General features: G+C 43.5%; 2 protein-coding genes across 3 annotated transcripts; one reads left to right on the forward strand and one right to left on the reverse strand.

Moving 5' to 3' along the window:
• The first annotated feature begins 3,734 nt into the window (after positions 1-3,734).
• On the forward strand, positions 3,735-8,344 carry snrpd1 (small nuclear ribonucleoprotein D1 polypeptide). Its single transcript, XM_085149166.1, has 4 exons — positions 3,735-3,885; positions 4,445-4,521; positions 6,374-6,565; positions 8,113-8,344. The coding sequence occupies exons 1-4, from the start codon at positions 3,872-3,874 to the stop codon at positions 8,187-8,189; spliced, it is 360 nt and encodes a 119-aa protein (XP_085005292.1). The 5' UTR covers positions 3,735-3,871; the 3' UTR covers positions 8,190-8,344.
• Positions 6,879-11,518, reverse strand: LOC146493300 (uncharacterized). Of its 2 annotated transcripts, XM_085149168.1 has the most exons (7): positions 10,495-11,517; positions 10,002-10,189; positions 9,786-9,905; positions 9,667-9,714; positions 9,503-9,586; positions 9,332-9,394; positions 6,879-9,181 (listed from the first exon to the last, which is right to left on the reverse strand). In XM_085149168.1, exons 2-6 carry the CDS (start codon positions 10,029-10,031, stop codon positions 9,332-9,334), a joined length of 345 nt encoding a protein of 114 aa, XP_085005294.1. In that variant the 5' UTR covers positions 10,032-10,189; positions 10,495-11,517; the 3' UTR covers positions 6,879-9,181. The 2 variants fall into 2 exon arrangements, with proteins under 2 accessions (XP_085005294.1, XP_085005293.1); XM_085149167.1 differs by having other exon boundaries at positions 6,879-9,394; positions 10,495-11,518.
• Positions 11,519-16,725: the final 5,207 nt, after the last annotated feature.

Raw genomic sequence — 16,725 nt, forward strand, 5'->3', positions numbered from 1 at the left:
GGTAGAGCCGAGATAAAGAGAAAGAAAACCAATCAGAGAGAAGCACTGATGGATGATGTAAGATGTGTGATGGTGGTGCCTGTGTTTGGGGGGTGGAGTGTTTACTGTATGTATTATACTGTATTTAGAGAGGACTTAAAGACCTGCGGACTCTGTCCAGTAAAGATGATGTCATACACGTTTTGATTATTTTTAAGTGCTTTTTGTCTGCTCTAAAAACAGACAAATTATTCTTTGAAGTGTTTAAACCATGAACGGAGAGCTACTGATATCATAACACAACAAAATGCTCCATGTTTTAGTTTAGTTTAGTTCTTTTCTTATTTTAATTTAATTCCCCACCTCTTCTGTTTGTCTCCTAAGTTTGTTCAGGGTGAAGTTTTGGTGCTGTTCATGCTGAAATCCAAACTTGCCTCATTTAACTACACTTGATTCTCACACTAACCCAACCACAAGCCAGTTCAGAGCTCCAAGAGCCAAATATATGAAGATAACTGTAACTTTGGAGCCTGTTTATAGCGTGCTGTACAATCAGAGGGCCTAATTCTGATTTCTGGACCTTCATGCACACTGTGCCTGTTTGTGTTAGTGCCAATACAGTCCTGATCTTTCTTTTCAGCAGCCTGGCACAGTCTGCTGCGTAAACGTCACACTATTACAGCACCTCTCTGCACGTGAAGGTCAGGGGTCAGCCCCAGCTGCAGAGCAGCGCCCATAAAGCTGGAAGTTCAGTGGGTGCTTGTTTGCAGAGCAGATTGAGTTCTCTGTTTTTTGTTCTGGGGGGGTGTTGTTTTGTTTTTGTTTGTTTTTTTTGCTACTCGCTGCACATTTCAAATGTTTTGTATCAAAGATGCATCTTCATGTTTAATCTGCAGAGATTTACAGTGTTTTTCTGCCACTTTGGCTCAGTGTTAGTGCACCAGATCTCACGTAGCACACAAAATACAGTGGGTATTAAATGAGGTAATGCATCAACCAATCAAATTAATCTGAGAATAATGATATCCAGTATTTAACCTCCTCAGATCATTCATACTTGCTTTGATTTTAAAAAAAATATCACAGAGGAAATAATTTGGCATTTTAAGCTGAAGACTGACTTCAGAATGATCCTTTACTTTATTAAACCTGATAAATAAAATACAGTCAACAGGTTTAAAGTGCTTCAAACAAGTCGTCCAATCAAAATTATTAAATGTTAAACCAATTAAAAGAGTAAACAGTTAGCAGATGGTAAACTAAGATATGCTTTATCACTTTGGATTATACACAATGTGTTTTAAAGTTTGACTTTACACTGCAGCACATTTAAACAAGCTGAGTTTTCATAAAAAGCGAGATTTCAGCCACTTTCACAAGTTTTGTCTTCACAGAAGCTGCTGTAAACGGTGTTTATACGACTGTAAAATAAATAAATGAGAATATATTGTTAAAATGCTGCTGCACTGATTCATGAATCTGTTTGTTTGGTGCTCGTGTGAGCTGGTTCTTTGAGTCGTGCGGTTTCTGAGCCAAAGCAGGCATAACAAATACTGTAAATGTGAGCACATTTTATGGTTTTATGTAACTTTTTATCATATCTTTTCCACTACTTATAGCGCCCTGCAGTGTGCTCTAATTGATGGGATGTGGGTTTGGATTTCTGCTGTATTTGATTCTTTTTATTCCTTTAATTATAGAGAAGATGTTTTATTCTGTTGAGACCAGAGTTGTTGGATCTGTGTGCCTTTTTCTTTGTTTTGTTTTGTTCTGATTGTATTTATCTGTTGCTATTTATTAGTGTCATTGCTTTTTAAACATGCTTCATAATGAAAGATGATGATGAAAACACTTTAATACACTGATTTTGTTTAATTAACCCCCCCCCCCCCCCCCCCCCCGGCAGCGCCCACATTTTCAGCCCTGAATGAAAAACCTCTTTGAGCCTCTCTGAAGGAATCCGCTGCTTTTCCACGATGATCAAAAACACTCTATGTGAATGTTGAACTTTGATTTGACGCCGCCTCGGAAATGTAACTGCTGGGATGTCATCAAGCCTCAAATCTTTAAACTTTATTGCCCAAATACAATGTTTACAAGGGAACTAAACACTGCCTGCTGTGATGAGGACTGATTTGGTGCTCTGGGGAGTGAAATGAGAATAAATGTGGGGATTTTAAATGTCCTTTGATGGCATGTCAGACAAATACAAAGACACCCTTTGTAAAACTCAAACTGACTCACTTAAAACTGATTTTTAAGCATTTTCTGAAACCTGAAGTGATAAAGTGAGAACTGTGAAGGTGGCTGGCTCATAGCATTGCACAAAGCCTGCTGAGATGTGAGGGCAGTTGTGACATTTCAGGCTCCGCTCCCTGAGGATGGAGGGGATTCACGTCAGTGTTTGGGCACACGCTGCGTCTTTGTTTTGCAGAAACATGCTGCCGAGTGTCGGATGTGTGGTGGGGCTGTGGAGGGACAGCGGCTAAATATTCCCTTTTTTTGTGTGTGTGGCATTGATGGCGTCGCGCAAGCGGTTGCATTAGTGTTTATGATTTAATGCTCCCTCATCTGACATCTTCAGAGTTTAAGAGATTAAAATTGCACTCTCACAGATTATACTTGATACATTCCCAGCTGGTCAAAAGAAAGGGTTTGATGTGTGGCCAAAACTAAAAATGAAAGTGTCAGTGCAAAGTTTACTCTCAATAAAAAGAACTGAAAGTGCACTGCAGTGACATTTTTATTTTTTTTGTTTTAGTGCTTTGATTTCTGAACTTCCATCAGCAAGAAAAGGGAACATGTTCCCTGATTAGTCTCCTATTTATTATAATGTACATGGTAGACTGATGTCTTTTCACTTCATGCTGCTGTCAAATCCGCAACAGCTCTTAGCATGTACATGGAAATGATAAGTAAACCCATTATCTTTAGGTTTAGACTGCATTTATTTGAAAAACTTAATACAGCTGCACCTCAGGAGAACAGAAGTGTTAGATTTTTTCATTTGTTTTTATTACTTTTTGTTTTTAATTGATTTGTGGTTCGGGAAGGCTTTCTTTATTTTAATTTGTTTTCATTGTGTAAAATGTTCAGTTTGATTAGTTTCACAATTTATTTCTGTAATCTGTCAGGAGGAACATTTTTAGATATGCAGCTATTACAGCACAAATCCAATGCGGCATCTCAGCCTCACTAAGTACGACCAAACTGCCAAAGACTTAAACAAGACACAGCACTGTGCAAAAAACTTGAGTCACCCCTTGCTTTCTTTATATTTTGCTTTTAAGCAGCCAAACTTCTTGATCTCTGTTCTTGAGGCTTTCTGAAGGTCTTTCAGTTTTTATTTACACCTCAGGAATGCATCTGGCTCTTCAGTTCATACACCTACTGGTCGGTCTTATCAGAAATCTTTTTCACTGGAAGGATGTCTGTCAAGAAGATCCATTTTCCTAGCAAAGTATAAAGGATATCTCAAGACGTTTGCACTATATTGTAGCGTTTTCTGATTATTTGTTATTTAGTTTACACACAGTAAGTTTTTACTGTTGTTATAGTTTACTAATGTTGACACTTTGACAACATATATTATATTACAATAAAAATGTATATACGCATTTCTTCTATTAAATATTTTCTTTTGTAAAGTTCAATAAATCCAAATATTTGTTAGATTCGGGGCATAAGTTCAAAACGCTGTTTTTTCTTCCACCGGTAGGCGGCAGTGTTGTCGTGCAGCGTGTCTTCTTCTTCATCGCCGTCGCTCCTTTGATGACGTCGTAAGTGCGCGCGTCAAACGTAATTGTTACCACAGCGGCCTGTGTGTGTTTTCACCCGATCGCTGCAATTTTTCTCTTTGGTGGAGGATTTGTCTCTACAGTCCATCACCATCATGAAACTAGTGAGGTAAGCGGAGTCTGGAATGCGCCATTTAACGAACGAGTGAACGTGGGATAATGAAGTGAAGGCGCTGCGGCTGGATGGGTTTAGATGGAAAGCGGAGAAGAGGAGGATAAGATATGAGCGGGAAGCGTCGGGCCGAATGAATGGAGGCTGTCCGGAGTTAGAATGATCGCATTTACAGTTAAACTACACCTGTAGTGTTAACTCTGATGCTCGGTAGTTGGAATTAGCTGCATGCATCGACGATTTTTAAAAGTACTTTAGTTCGTGGACGTTAGCAGACTCACAGGTCCGGCCTCAGTTAAGCTGCTACTCAGCGAACGAAATAACGTTACCTAAATGTGTAGTAGCAGGAGCATAAAGCTAGTCCAGTATTTATTTTGGTTATGGCGGTTAACTCTGGAGGGTTTCGGCGGGTTTTCATAAGGTCGTCTCACTCCGGGGGTGGTTTTGTTTTGCAGGTGAAAGCTATGCAGCTAGTAGCTAGCTTGAGGCTAGTTTTTGGTTCATTTCCAGGCTGAACTCAAACATAGATGTTCATCTTCTTCCACGATGCCCACAGGTTTTTGATGAAGCTCAGCCATGAGACTGTTACCATCGAGCTGAAGAACGGCACTCAGGTCCACGGCACCATCACAGGTAAGACTCAGCTGGAGGTGATTTATTAAACAGGTTTTGGGCTCACCTCCTTAACCGCTTTCATTAGTTGTGCTGCCACTCTAAGCCAATTCATTCCACTAACAATGCTGTAGTTCCGGCGTTTCAAAGTAATGCTCAGAATTTTAATGTAACGGTGGCCAGTAAGGCTCATTTTCAAGCCAGCACCCAATTCTTCCTAAAGCTAGAGTCCCGTGGAAAGGCTGGGAAATGTTTATATATAGCTCACTTAAATATAAATATAAACGAAGTATGCAGGTCCCAGGTTTGCAATTAAGAATTTTAAAGATCAATAAACTGGTTTTAGCTGAATGCAACTTTCCCAGCTCCCTCTGTTGGTAAATACAGTGAGCATCATAAAAAGTGAAGTTTGTTCCATAGTCTTCATATGCTTGTGTATTCCCTTTAATGTCCCAGTGATACTTCAGTGGGAAAGCACAATCAAGTCCTCCTGTGCATTGTACTTTTTTGCTGCTGTCTTTTAATTTCTTAATAAAAGAATAATCATAGCATCAGTATAAGGATTTAAAAATGTCAGTGAATTCCTGGAGGGAGATTGCAGAAATTATCAAAATGGAAGAGGGGGAATGGTCAAAGGAGGAAGTGGAAAAACACAGAAAAAAAATCTAACCTCAGTAAAGAGATGTAATCAAAGATATTTTATTTGTTTCTATCAGCTGGCACTGCGTATGAAATGTTGGGACATGACTGCACTGTAATTAACACATACTGCACCACACACAGCATAAATGTTGTAGGACCTAGAAAGATTTACTGTGTGACATCATGTCATTATCACTATTAAATGTGCTCCAGTGTAACCCTCCATAATCCAGACTGTACAGTGGTCAACATAGCTGATGCTGTGTGGGTTCGAACAGGGAAGGAAGTAACAGCAGCGTTCACCAGGAATGGAAGAAACACAAAGTAGTTATGCGCAAATGAAGCAGAGAACCAGTACTGACCCACTTGAAAGTGGGTTCATTCATTCAAAGCTTTGTTTCACTGACATCTAGTGGTGGAAGAGGAGTCAGCAAAACAATGTGTTGATAATCGTGCTGATTGTAACGAGGGTTTGTGTGAATGATATAAATACAATTTTGCAAAGGCAGTCAGTTGATTCTGTAAACGTATCTAACAGTTGGAAGAAGGCGTGCTCTGGGAAGCTCAGTGTGTGCTGGGACGGTAGGGTGTGAGATTATACTTTCCATAGTTTTAACACTTCAGGTGTTTATGTCATAACTTCGCCCTTCTCCACGGTCGGCTGGTTGATCATCAGCACATGTGGTCCACAGACACCCTTCTTTGACACGTCCCCCATCTGACAAGACACTCTGCAGGTAGATGAGCTGTCCACGGAAAACCAACACACCACGTCTGAACCATAATTTCAGCATTAGTCTAAACCGTGTCAGTGATGACAGTCTTCCCTTCTTCCTTCACAGCCACTTGACAAAAGACAGACTTTAGACAAGTGCTTGTATGATGTACAGTGATGAGGGACGTGAGAACGGCTGACAAAAAAATGCAGTGCAGAACACAGAAAGTGGGCATCTGAGCTGAAAGACTTACAACTGCATTTTTTTCTTTATCTGCTTGTCAGACCAACTGAGCAAAAAAAAAATAAGGCAGCAGTTACATTGCAGGTAAAATAATAAAGGATGTTCATATAGTAGAGTTTAGTTGTAGTTGTCCACACTAGAGCACACAGGTGGAGGATGGAAGTCAGAACAGTCGGGAACAGATGTTTCTACACTCATTTGGACTCACTCAGAGTCTTACTTCCATCTACTGTATTCAGTTTTCAGATTTTTCTTTCCTTTCCTTTCCGTAGGTGTCGACGTGAGCATGAACACCCACCTGAAGGCGGTGAAAATGACCCTGAAAAACCGGGAACCCACTCAGCTGGAGTCGCTGAGTATCCGTGGCAACAACATCCGCTATTTTATCCTGCCGGACAGCCTCCCGTTGGACACCTTGTTGGTCGACATTGAGCCAAAGATCAAGTCCAAGAAGCGAGAAGCAGGTGAGGACGTGTTTGCTGTGCACCTGGCTCTTTTTGTTGTCTTTAAAGGCTTGTTTTTTGTACCCACAGGCTGGTTTATAAATGTCACTTTCCAACACTTTTACATGCATGGCGCTTGTCTCATGTGGACAAAGGGTCACACGTCACATGAACTAGTATCCGTACGGCAGCTTTTCATGTCCTTTGGAAAAGCTAAATCTGGAAGCTTTGTGCAGAAAAGCAAACGAGGGCTGTGGGAGCGTAGCGGCCTTATGCACGATTGCTGTGTTGGATGTTTACAGTTCTTCCATACCGCTGCTGAAGCTGTTGTGTGTTGTTTTTTGTTTGTTTTTTCCCCTGAGTTGTTGTATAGGAACACATTGTAGCTATTCATGCGCATCTAAAGTGTGAGCATAAATGAAAACAGTGCTGCGCTGACATCACAGTTGGTGCGAGCAATGACTGGTGCATCTATCGTAACAATAACATAAAATGCCTCAGAAGCATTTCCACTGATGTCCTCTGTCACGTCTGAAGCTCTCACTCACCCACAACCTGTTTCCAGCAGGTTTTTAATTGCTCACAGCTCTTTCTGCGTCTTTTTAAAATCTGTGTAGTGCAAATTGTACTATCAGATTTTTTTAGTCCCTCTGCCTGGTCTCTTCCACATCAGCATGTGGTTAAACAGCCCACTTAGAAATCACTTGGGTGCTCAGGGTTGTTTCAGTGATCACATTTGTTCACTTCTGCAGTATTAAGTTTATATTTTCAGGGCCTGTGTTTTTTAAATTTGTGTATAGGAAGTTTTTCAGAGTTGATGCAGTTTTAAATAGTGGTATCTAAGTGATCTTTAACAGGGCTTTTTGTACTCAGGCCTGTTGTGCACTCTGTCCTGCTGTAGTTACAGGAGCATCAAGCCCAGAAAATGTCAGATACAGGCTGTTATACGGTCACCTTAAGAAATGGAAATTGATTTGTGCTGAGTTATTGCTGGTGTGAGTTTCAGCAGGGTTTGTGTGAGTTTGTCTTCACAGCACGAGATGACCAGACACAAAGTTGATACTGATAAACTTATAAAGGATGATGGATTTATTGGGGGTTAAACACCAAACACCGGTCAGTATGGCTGAGTTTATACTCACCACAGACATGTGGTCTTTATTCAGTCTCTAATATCTTCCATTTACCACACTAAACAACATACATGTGCATCTTTAAACATGTGACAGAAAACTGGTTCTCCTGGTTTTGTTCTTCATATTTACTCCTCTTACTGTACTTTAGAGCCATGCTACAGTGTTTAGTTGCAATGTGAGACCCTGAAATGATGATGCTGCTGCTCAAAGAAATCTTACTCCTGTTCAAAGCAATGTGTTTACACTTTCTATTAAATATATTAAACATTACTAAAACCAGAAGTAAATCAGGATTAATGCTCAGATTTAAATTGAATAGGGTAGCACAGATTCGATTTTTAAGCTGCACATAGAACAGCCTGCCTTATGTTTATAGTAACATAGCAACAATGTAGGTGAATGTTTGTGACAAATCTGTTGCTCTCCCCTCAGTGGCTGGACGGGGGCGAGGCAGAGGACGAGGACGTGGCAGAGGAAGAGGAAGAGGACGGGGTGGCCCAAGGAGATGATCCAAAGGCCTTAAAGCTGCATCTCACCATCCACTGTTTGTACAGGAATTATTTTTTTTCCCACAATTTGCTCAAAGGAAACCGTTTGTGAATTTCAGTGTGTTTTTCATTATTTTGTACATTAAAAATGTTCCTCATTAAGAGGATAAACTTGACTCCAGTGCATTATTACGATACCTGTGTGACAGGGGTTCAGGTTAAACTTTTCTTTATTTACAAGGTTGAATAAAGTTTTTTTTGTACTGAAATTTGTTAATTTTCTGTTAAAATCATGATCATTAATTTGAAGCACTCAAAAACACAACAGGTTATGTTGTGAGAGGAACAAAACCAGTTTTGTCTTTCAGGTGAACCAGTTTTTGTCTGAGCATGTTTACGCCCAATCACATCCTGGGCCATCTGAACTCAGGAATTCGCATGATAAGGTGGGGCCAGGTTTCACAAAGAGCTCACCTGAAACCCTGGCTGATTGGGACCCACACCCACTTTCACACCTTGGTTCACGCAATTAGAGGATCATCAGGGGTTCCTTTTGTCCCTCTGTGGGGGGATACTCCCACTAGGTTTAAATCTGGGACTCTCCACCATTTGACCTTAGAACTGAAGAAGCTTCTCGGATGAGAGGTGAAACGTCTTCAAGCAACTTAAAGAAGTCCAGACGCTTTTCTTTGCAAGATCCTTTGACTCATCTAAAGACACCATCACTGACTTGATCAGAATGTGAAGATGAGAAATAGAATAAAATGTTGAAGCATCATGCTGATATAGTTTATTTAAAAAAAGCACGTGAGTGTACTGTATGTGTGAACACTCAAGATCAGCAGAACATGATCTGGGATGCACTTAACCTGGAACACTGAACAGGTTCCTGAAAACTCTGGAACAAACCAAAAATGTGACCTCAAAAGTGAAACATATTGTTGGCCACCAAATCCTGCCTTTGTGTATAATGGGTCAAGAAAGAGGATTTCTCTTTTAGGTGGCTTCAGTACCTAAGAGACAGTTAGCCATGACTTCAAACCTGAAAACAATGTCATTGCAAGCGATCACAATCAAAGACTTTTGAAACTGCGTCATAAAAGCTTGAATACATCTCAGACACAGCAAAATTCTAACAGTTTGTATGTGTCAAAAAACAAGACTTACAACTGGAAATGACCAGGTGTCCAGAGAGGGAGAACTATGTCCATCCTCTGAGCATCAGTCTGAAACAGAATTTTATTTTTAAGTATTCTGTATATGAACTCTCACCAAAGTTATAAAAAAAATCATTTTGATTACTTGCTTGTTTCTTTAAAGGACGGTACACTTACAGGAAAGGACTGCAATGGATCACAGCCATAGGGTGCAAGCCAAGTCCGGGTGACATACAGATTTTCTATGTAAATGCTTATCCCCTAGAATGTAAAAACAGCACATTTAAAACAGCAACTCTTTAAATTAAAGCTTGACAATCCTCATATACAACATACAGTACCTTTGACTGAACAATTTTAGTGATAAGCTCAAAACAGCCATTTCCAATCTGAAATAGAAAAAATAAAAAAAATGAATGTACACTTTATTATTTCATATTCATAGAAACAAAATACTTACAGTCGATTCCATTTGTTTGTTTAAACCCAGTGTCCAAAAATCTGCCCGCGTGAGGCATCCAGAAGACGTTTCAACAATCAGCTCATCTTTGGGTCTGCTGATGTCCAGAACATAGTTGAGCTAAAAACAAAACAGAGAGGTGTCATAGACTGTGGATGACAAAATCAGATAAGCACTAAAAGTTGCACTTTGTGACATCTGAAAACTTTAACATACAAGCTGTTGTTGGCCAGGGTGACCCCTCATCTGGGGCTCTCCTCAGCTCTTCTCAGGAGGGTGGCACGATGCCCCTCCGGTGGTCCTCCTTGGGCTCTCGCACTCTGGGGCCTCTGGATGTCTGGACCTGGATCTCCTCCATGCCTGCTTCATGCCCTGGGGGACGGGGCTATGGCTCTCTACATCCTCTAGTAGACCATTACATGGGGAAACCTTTTGAATACAAGCACGCTGATCCACAGAGGTGTGCACACGGGTGTTCACTGTTCATAGACATAAACTACACCTTTATTGGCTGCTATTTCCAAGCACATTGTGCGCTGTCTGTCCTGCTTGCTACACAACAACATTCAGGGCCTTGCAGAGAGGTTTAAAGGGACGGGTGCTCAAAGTTAAAAAGGGGCACATTGAACCAGGCTGAATAACAACAACACACATTCATCAAGAATCTAATATGGGCAACAAGGCAAAGCAAACGTAGCTGATGTTTTACCTGATGGGTACAATGTTGCTGTAGAGGGGTTGCTGTGGATAGTGCTGGAGGGCAGGGCTGTGTTGATCTGAGACTGTAGACATTAAAAAGTCCATAGGAGAGATGGTAGCTGATTAAACAAGTGTCATGAGATAATAACAAAATGCAAAGATTGGTGACAGCGCTTGGAACCATAAGGCAACAAAAAACTGTGAGAAATAATTTAGGCTCTGCCTGTGAATCACTCTTTGCTTCTCTTCTTCCTTCCATCCCATTATTTCATATATCACTCTCCACTTGCTGTCTATCTGAGAACAAGACACAACTTGCTATTGCAATAAACTATAATTTAATTATCCACACCTAACAACTCTTGCACTTAATGATGACAGAAAAATGTTATAGCACTGCCTTTAGTAGCCTCACACAGCTCCTACTGTTTCCTCCTCATGTCCTTACCAGGCATGTCTGGACAATGTTATATCATGAGTAATATTTTTTTTTAAATCCATTTAAATAAAACGCACACATGCACGCACACCCAGTGACATTTTAGACCTTCTTCAGAATACTGTATATACTATGGGCATCATGGTGCTGATCCAGAATCCTTACATTATTATTTATTACTAGAGCTACAATAATAAAGCAATGAGGAGTGAGAAGTAATAAATATAAAATAATGTATTTATGATGATTCCATTTGTTTCACTATCCACTCTGTGCAGGGGCAAAGCTTATTACATTTTTAAACTGTAGAGGTACAATAATTTTACTGCTGTAAAAACCAAATTTTGTCTTATTTAAAATATAAATCTAATATAATCTGCTTCTTAATGTATGTTCTTTAAAATACAGCGTGTGTTTAATATATTATAATTATAATAATGCATAATTATGTGGACATGCATATTAGATCGTTTTTAGTGAAATATAATCCCTCCAGAAAGGCAGGAAAAGCCCGGAAACTTACTTTAAAACTAAATATGTTCCCTAAAACGGTGGACAGAGCTACAGACCCATGACCGCCTTACACGGGTTGCCAGCAGCTATGACCAGCACTACTTGTGCAGTTAATAAAAGGACAGGTGATGTTTGTCACGCTGTTGCACACGCAGCACCCTCGTATGTTTCAACATACCAACGTGTACATAATAAGCTAATACTCCTGTGTGCTATAGACTACAGTGTACGCTGTACACCTACTTACTGGTTTTGTCGCATCAGTCTGTGTCTCTGAGTTAACTTGTGTTTCTTATACAGCTCCGGACCGCAAAAAATGCGCGTGCTCTTTGTGAGCTCGTTCCCGGCTCGTAACCAGCGCGTTCTGCCATCAAGGGCGATCATTGGTTAAATGTGATCATGTGACTGATGCAAGCCAGATCCTTTTATTTAGCAAAACTGTGATTAATAGTTAAATATTATTATTATTATTATTTTTAAAGTTGCCTCAACAAAAGGGCACTTTGGGCACCCATCAGGAAAGGGGCGGGTGCTCAAGCCCCTCTAGCCTCCCCCCCCCCCCCCCCCCCCCTCTGCACGTGCCTGCTGTAAAGCCCTGTGGAACGATGTGCACTACTGGCTCTTTCCAAAGATTCCAAACTTACTTGAATTTTCTAAAAATGATATTATCTTTGGTTGTCTAAGAAAAGAAAAGAAGCTTGAAAATGTTCTAAATGTAATAATTATTATGGGCAGATTCTTCATTCACAAATGTTGTTTTCTGAAAACAAAGCCATCCTTATTTACTTTTCACAAAGAACTCTGCCTCTTCCTCTCATCTGTTAAATTTATGGACAAAAAACAAGCTCTGGTTCTGAATCATGTGATTATTGAACTAGATCTGCTAGAAAACCCCTAAGGTATAACGTTTTTTGTTTTGTTTTGTTTGTTTGTTTGTTTGTTTGCTTTTATTCTGTGTGGGGTTTGTTTTTATTTATTTATTTGTTGTTGTTTGTACTTCCTGTTCATTATCTATCTTCTATATGTTGGAATTCAGCCTGTTCTGATACTATTTCATGTTGGGAAAATCGAATCTTTGTAGAGATTGCCATAATTGTTGTACATTTCTGTGAAAAAATAAATAAATAAATTGGATAATAGTTGACCTTTGACCCATTTCAGGATAAACCGGTTTTCCAGACACCTAATTGTACGTAAGAGGTTACACAAACATTGCGATGAACGTTTTGCGGTGCTGCAAATGCATGCATTTGATGCGGTACTTGGATTGTTTCGCCACGAGTTCCCGGCATGCAATGCGCGAAAGTCACGTGGTCTGTCAATCTCTATTAATAAAATAATTAATGCAATTAATTAACATTATATATATATATATATATATATATATATATATATATATATATATATATATTCAACTTTATTTAACAAACAATGAGTATACAACATACTGTAACGTTCACAAGAACCAGACGTTTGGATCTCAGTTTGTCCGTTTATTCAGTAACACAGGCAAACGGGCCGTTAACTCCGGGGAGAGTGCCCTCGTACCGCACCTCACTTCAGCCCCGCACAGTCACGCAACAACAAGGACCCCCCTCCCCTTCCTGCACACATTAACTCCCTTTTTCCTGCAGCACAACCAAACATGTATCTTAAAGAAATAACAACAGTGTGCAGAGATAACCAACATGTCACTGTAAAATAACATTTAACCATCGTTACACTGCCCCCCGTTACACTGTTGTTCCCTCGTCCCCGAGGGAACAACACAGTCTCTGAGGCGGGGTGGTAACCTGCGTTCCCTCCTTGACCTCCTGAGCCCCTGGGGTGTACATGGAGCTTCGGGGCTTTGAGGTGAAGGGTCCAAGGGAGGGGAACGCAGCTCTGGCCGGGGGTCCCTCTGTGCAGGGTCATGGGAGCTCTGTACACGTCCCTCAGGGAAGGAGGGGAGGGACTGCCCTCTATAGGGGGCCATCCGGTCTCTGTGCAGCGCCACTTTCCTCCCTCTAGGAGGCAACTGCACCCTGTAAACAACTTCCCCCACTCGCTCCAGGACGCTGCAGGGCCCCACCCAGCTGCAATCCAGTTTAGGACACCGTCCTTTCTTTCTCTTTGGGCTGTAGACCCACACCAGCTCCCCAGCACGGAAGTGCCTCCCCTTAGTGGTGATGTCATAATTCCTCTTTTGGCGCAGGCCTGCCTTCGCCAGCTGCTCCCGGGCGTAGGAATGTGCAGAATCCAGCCGGTCCTGCAGCTTCCTTGCGTAGTCCCGGCCTGGTGGTGCCTCTGGCGCGTCCGGGGGCTTCCCAAAAGCCAACTCTGCAGGAGTTCTCAGCTCTCTCCCTAACATGAGCAGGGCAGGCGTACATTGGGTGGAGTCTTGCACTGCCGACCTGTAGGCCATGAGGATAAGGGGAAGATGGTAGTCCCAGTCCCGTTGGTGTTCTGAGGTAAGGATGGCTAGCTGCTGGGCCAGCGTCCTGTTAAACCTTTCCACCAGTCCATCGCTTTGGGGGTGAAGTGGGGTGGTGCGGGTCTTCTTAATCCCAAGGCGTTCACACATGGCAGCAAATACCTTGGACTCAAAGTTACGCCCCTGGTCACTGTGGAGGGTCTCTGCTGTTCCAAAGCAGCTGAACATCCCCTCCACTAATACATCAGTGACAGTCTCAGCCTCCTGATCTGGGATGGCATATGCTTCCGGCCACTTGGTAAAATAGTCCATGGCCACAAGGACAAAGCGGTTTCCTCTGTCAGCTACTCGCTCCATTGGAGCTCCTGCTGGTTGCTGCTGAAGCTGAGCCCGGGACTGGTCCTGTGGCCCTTTGTGTGAGGAACATGCATCACAGCTGCGGCAAAAGTCCTCCACATCCCTCCGCTGCTGACCCCAGTAGTAGCCCTGGCGGAGTCGGCGGAGGGTCTTGGAGATCCCAAAGTGGCCGGAGCCAGTGCTCCCATGGCAGGCTTCCAGCACAGCTGACCTCAGCGACCTTGGCACCACAACCTGCCACCTCTCCTCCCCTGTGGCAGGATCCTTCCAGGCACGCTCCAACACCCCCTCCTTCAGCCTGAGAGCTGCAAACTTGGCCCACAGTCCCCTGGTACAGACGGAAAACCCAGTGACCTCATCCCAAAGGGGTTGCTCCTCCCTCTCCAGCCACTGCAGGACTGGCAGCAGGTCAGTGTCTTGTTCCTGCCGTGCCCTCCACTCCGCTGCATCCACCACCAGAAGAGCCCTGCAGGCGAGCTGTGTTGCTCCGTCTATTGTTGTGAGTTCCCGCTCTATCTCCTCTCGCTTCTCACAGTAACGGCAGCCAGCTGCAGCACATGGGCGGCGAGAGAGGGCGTCTGCGTTAGAATGGTGCGTCCCTGCTCTGTGCTCCACAGTGAAGTTGAAGGCTTGGAGCTCCTCCAGCCAGCGAGCCACCTGTCCTTCTGGCTCCCTGAAAGACATCAGCCACTGGAGGGCGGCATGATCGGTTCTGATAACAAATGATGTGCCACACAGGTAGTACTTAAAGTGTCTCACCCCTGCCACCACGGCCAGCAGCTCTCGTCGTGTGACACAGTAGCGCCGCTCACTCCTGTTCAGGACCCAGCTGAAGTACGCCACCACCTTCTCACCTTCCGGCCCAACCTGCGACAACACAGCTCCCAGCCCCACATTACTTGCGTCAGTGTCCAGGACAAAAGGCAGGGTGGGGTCAGGGGGGGCGAGGACTGGGGACTCTGTCAGCGATCTGCGGAGGGTGTTGAATGCCTGCTGACAGTCCTGGGTCCAGATGAAGTCACGGTCCTTCTGCAGCAGGCGGAAGAGTGGTGCGGCTATAGAGGAAAAGCCCTTCACAAACCTCCTGTAATAAGACGCCAGTCCTAGGAAGCTTTTGAGCTGTTTCTGGTCTGCTGGTGTGGGCCACTCAGTAATGGTGTGAATTTTTTCCTCCAAAGTGCTGATGCCCTCATAACCCAGCTTGTGGCCCAGAAACTCTACCTCTCTCCTCATGAAGTGGCACTTGTCGGGGTGCAGCTTCAGGCCTGCAGCCGCCACCCTCCCCAACACTTGTCTCAGGGCATCCAGGGCAGCATCAAAGGAGCTCCCGTGTACTAGAAGATCATCCAGGTAGACCAGACACCGTTGTCGTGGGACGCCAGCCAGCACACTGTCCATAAGCCTCTCGAAGGTAGCAGGAGCGTTGCAAAGACCAAAGCTCAGGACTTTGAACTGCCATAGTCCCCTGTTAGTGCAGAAGGCTGTCTTCGGTCTGGATTCAGGGGACAGTGGCACCTGCCAGTAGCCACTCCGCAGGTCCAGGGTGGAGAACCAGGAGGATCCGGCTACTAAATCGAGAGACTCATCAATCCTGGGAAGGGGGTAAGAGTCCTTTTTTGTCACTTTGTTGAGTGGTCTGTAGTCCACACAGAAACGCATCCTTGGGCTTTTTTTCTTAGGCACCATCACCACAGCGGAGGCCCACGGGCTATCAGATGGCTCTATGATGCCCGCCTTCATCATTTCACACAACTCTCTGTCAGCAGCCTCCTGATGAGCCAGGGGCAGGCGGCGGGGGCGCACTTTAATAGGCTGGGCATCCCCGGTCTCAATGACGTGCTCTACCAAGTGTGTCAAGCCAACATCACTTTCTTTCAGGGCAAAAATGTCACTAAACTCTCTTAGTACCTGCCATAGACTCTCTTGCTGCTGTGGAGTCAGCCCCTCACAGTTCTTTGACCAGATGCTCCTCACTGCTGAGAGCGTCTCCTCCTCTCCCGCTTGCTGTTCTGCTGGCGGGTCTGCAGGGGTCTCCGAGGTGGAGGTGGACGCCGCGGCAGATGCTGGGCAGACCGGGGGAGGAATAAGCTGCACCTTCTTCCCATCAGGGAGTACGAGGAAGCCTTTGCCTAAGTCCAGTACACCACCAATGGCTCGCAAAAAATCCAGCCCAAGGATGCAGGCGTCCTGCACGTCAGCCACCCAGGCAGCATAAGGCACACTGAGGTCCCCCACCTTAAACTGGAACACTCCCCTCCCTCTAATTGGGGCCAGATCACCGGTCACAGTCTTAAGTCGCACATTAGTTGGTTGCACAGCAGCTCCGGCTGGGAGGACATGAACACAAAAAGCCAGGGGTAAAAGAAAAAGGTAACAATTATAAGAATACACGCAAAAATTCACATACATATATTGTTTTGAGAGCCTTTTTGTTGGTGGAGTCTGATATTGATTGAATGTACATTTCCACATCCTTAAAAAATGACAGAAATATGGTGTTTTGTTAGTAAACTTACATT

The sequence above is a fragment of the Neolamprologus multifasciatus genome, chromosome 22 (assembly GCF_963576455.1).
Source record: "Neolamprologus multifasciatus chromosome 22, fNeoMul1.2, whole genome shotgun sequence".
Lineage (NCBI taxonomy): Eukaryota > Metazoa > Chordata > Actinopteri > Cichliformes > Cichlidae > Neolamprologus > Neolamprologus multifasciatus.

Excerpts from the sequence above, each read along its gene's own strand:
- snrpd1 (XM_085149166.1), top strand. Across the intron at positions 4,522-6,373 it reads GGTCCACGGCACCATCACAG|GTGTCGACGTGAGCATGAAC; the intron begins GTAAGACTCAGC and ends TCCTTTCCGTAG. Across the intron at positions 6,566-8,112 it reads GTCCAAGAAGCGAGAAGCAG|TGGCTGGACGGGGGCGAGGC; the intron begins GTGAGGACGTGT and ends CTCTCCCCTCAG.
- LOC146493300 (XM_085149167.1), bottom strand. The coding sequence starts at position 10,031 with ATGAGGGGTCACCCTGGCCAACAACAGCTT. Across the intron at positions 9,906-10,001 it reads ACCCTGGCCAACAACAGCTT|CTCAACTATGTTCTGGACAT; the intron begins GTATGTTAAAGT and ends TTTTGTTTTTAG. Across the intron at positions 9,715-9,785 it reads ACAAACAAATGGAATCGACT|ATTGGAAATGGCTGTTTTGA; the intron begins GTAAGTATTTTG and ends TTTCTATTTCAG.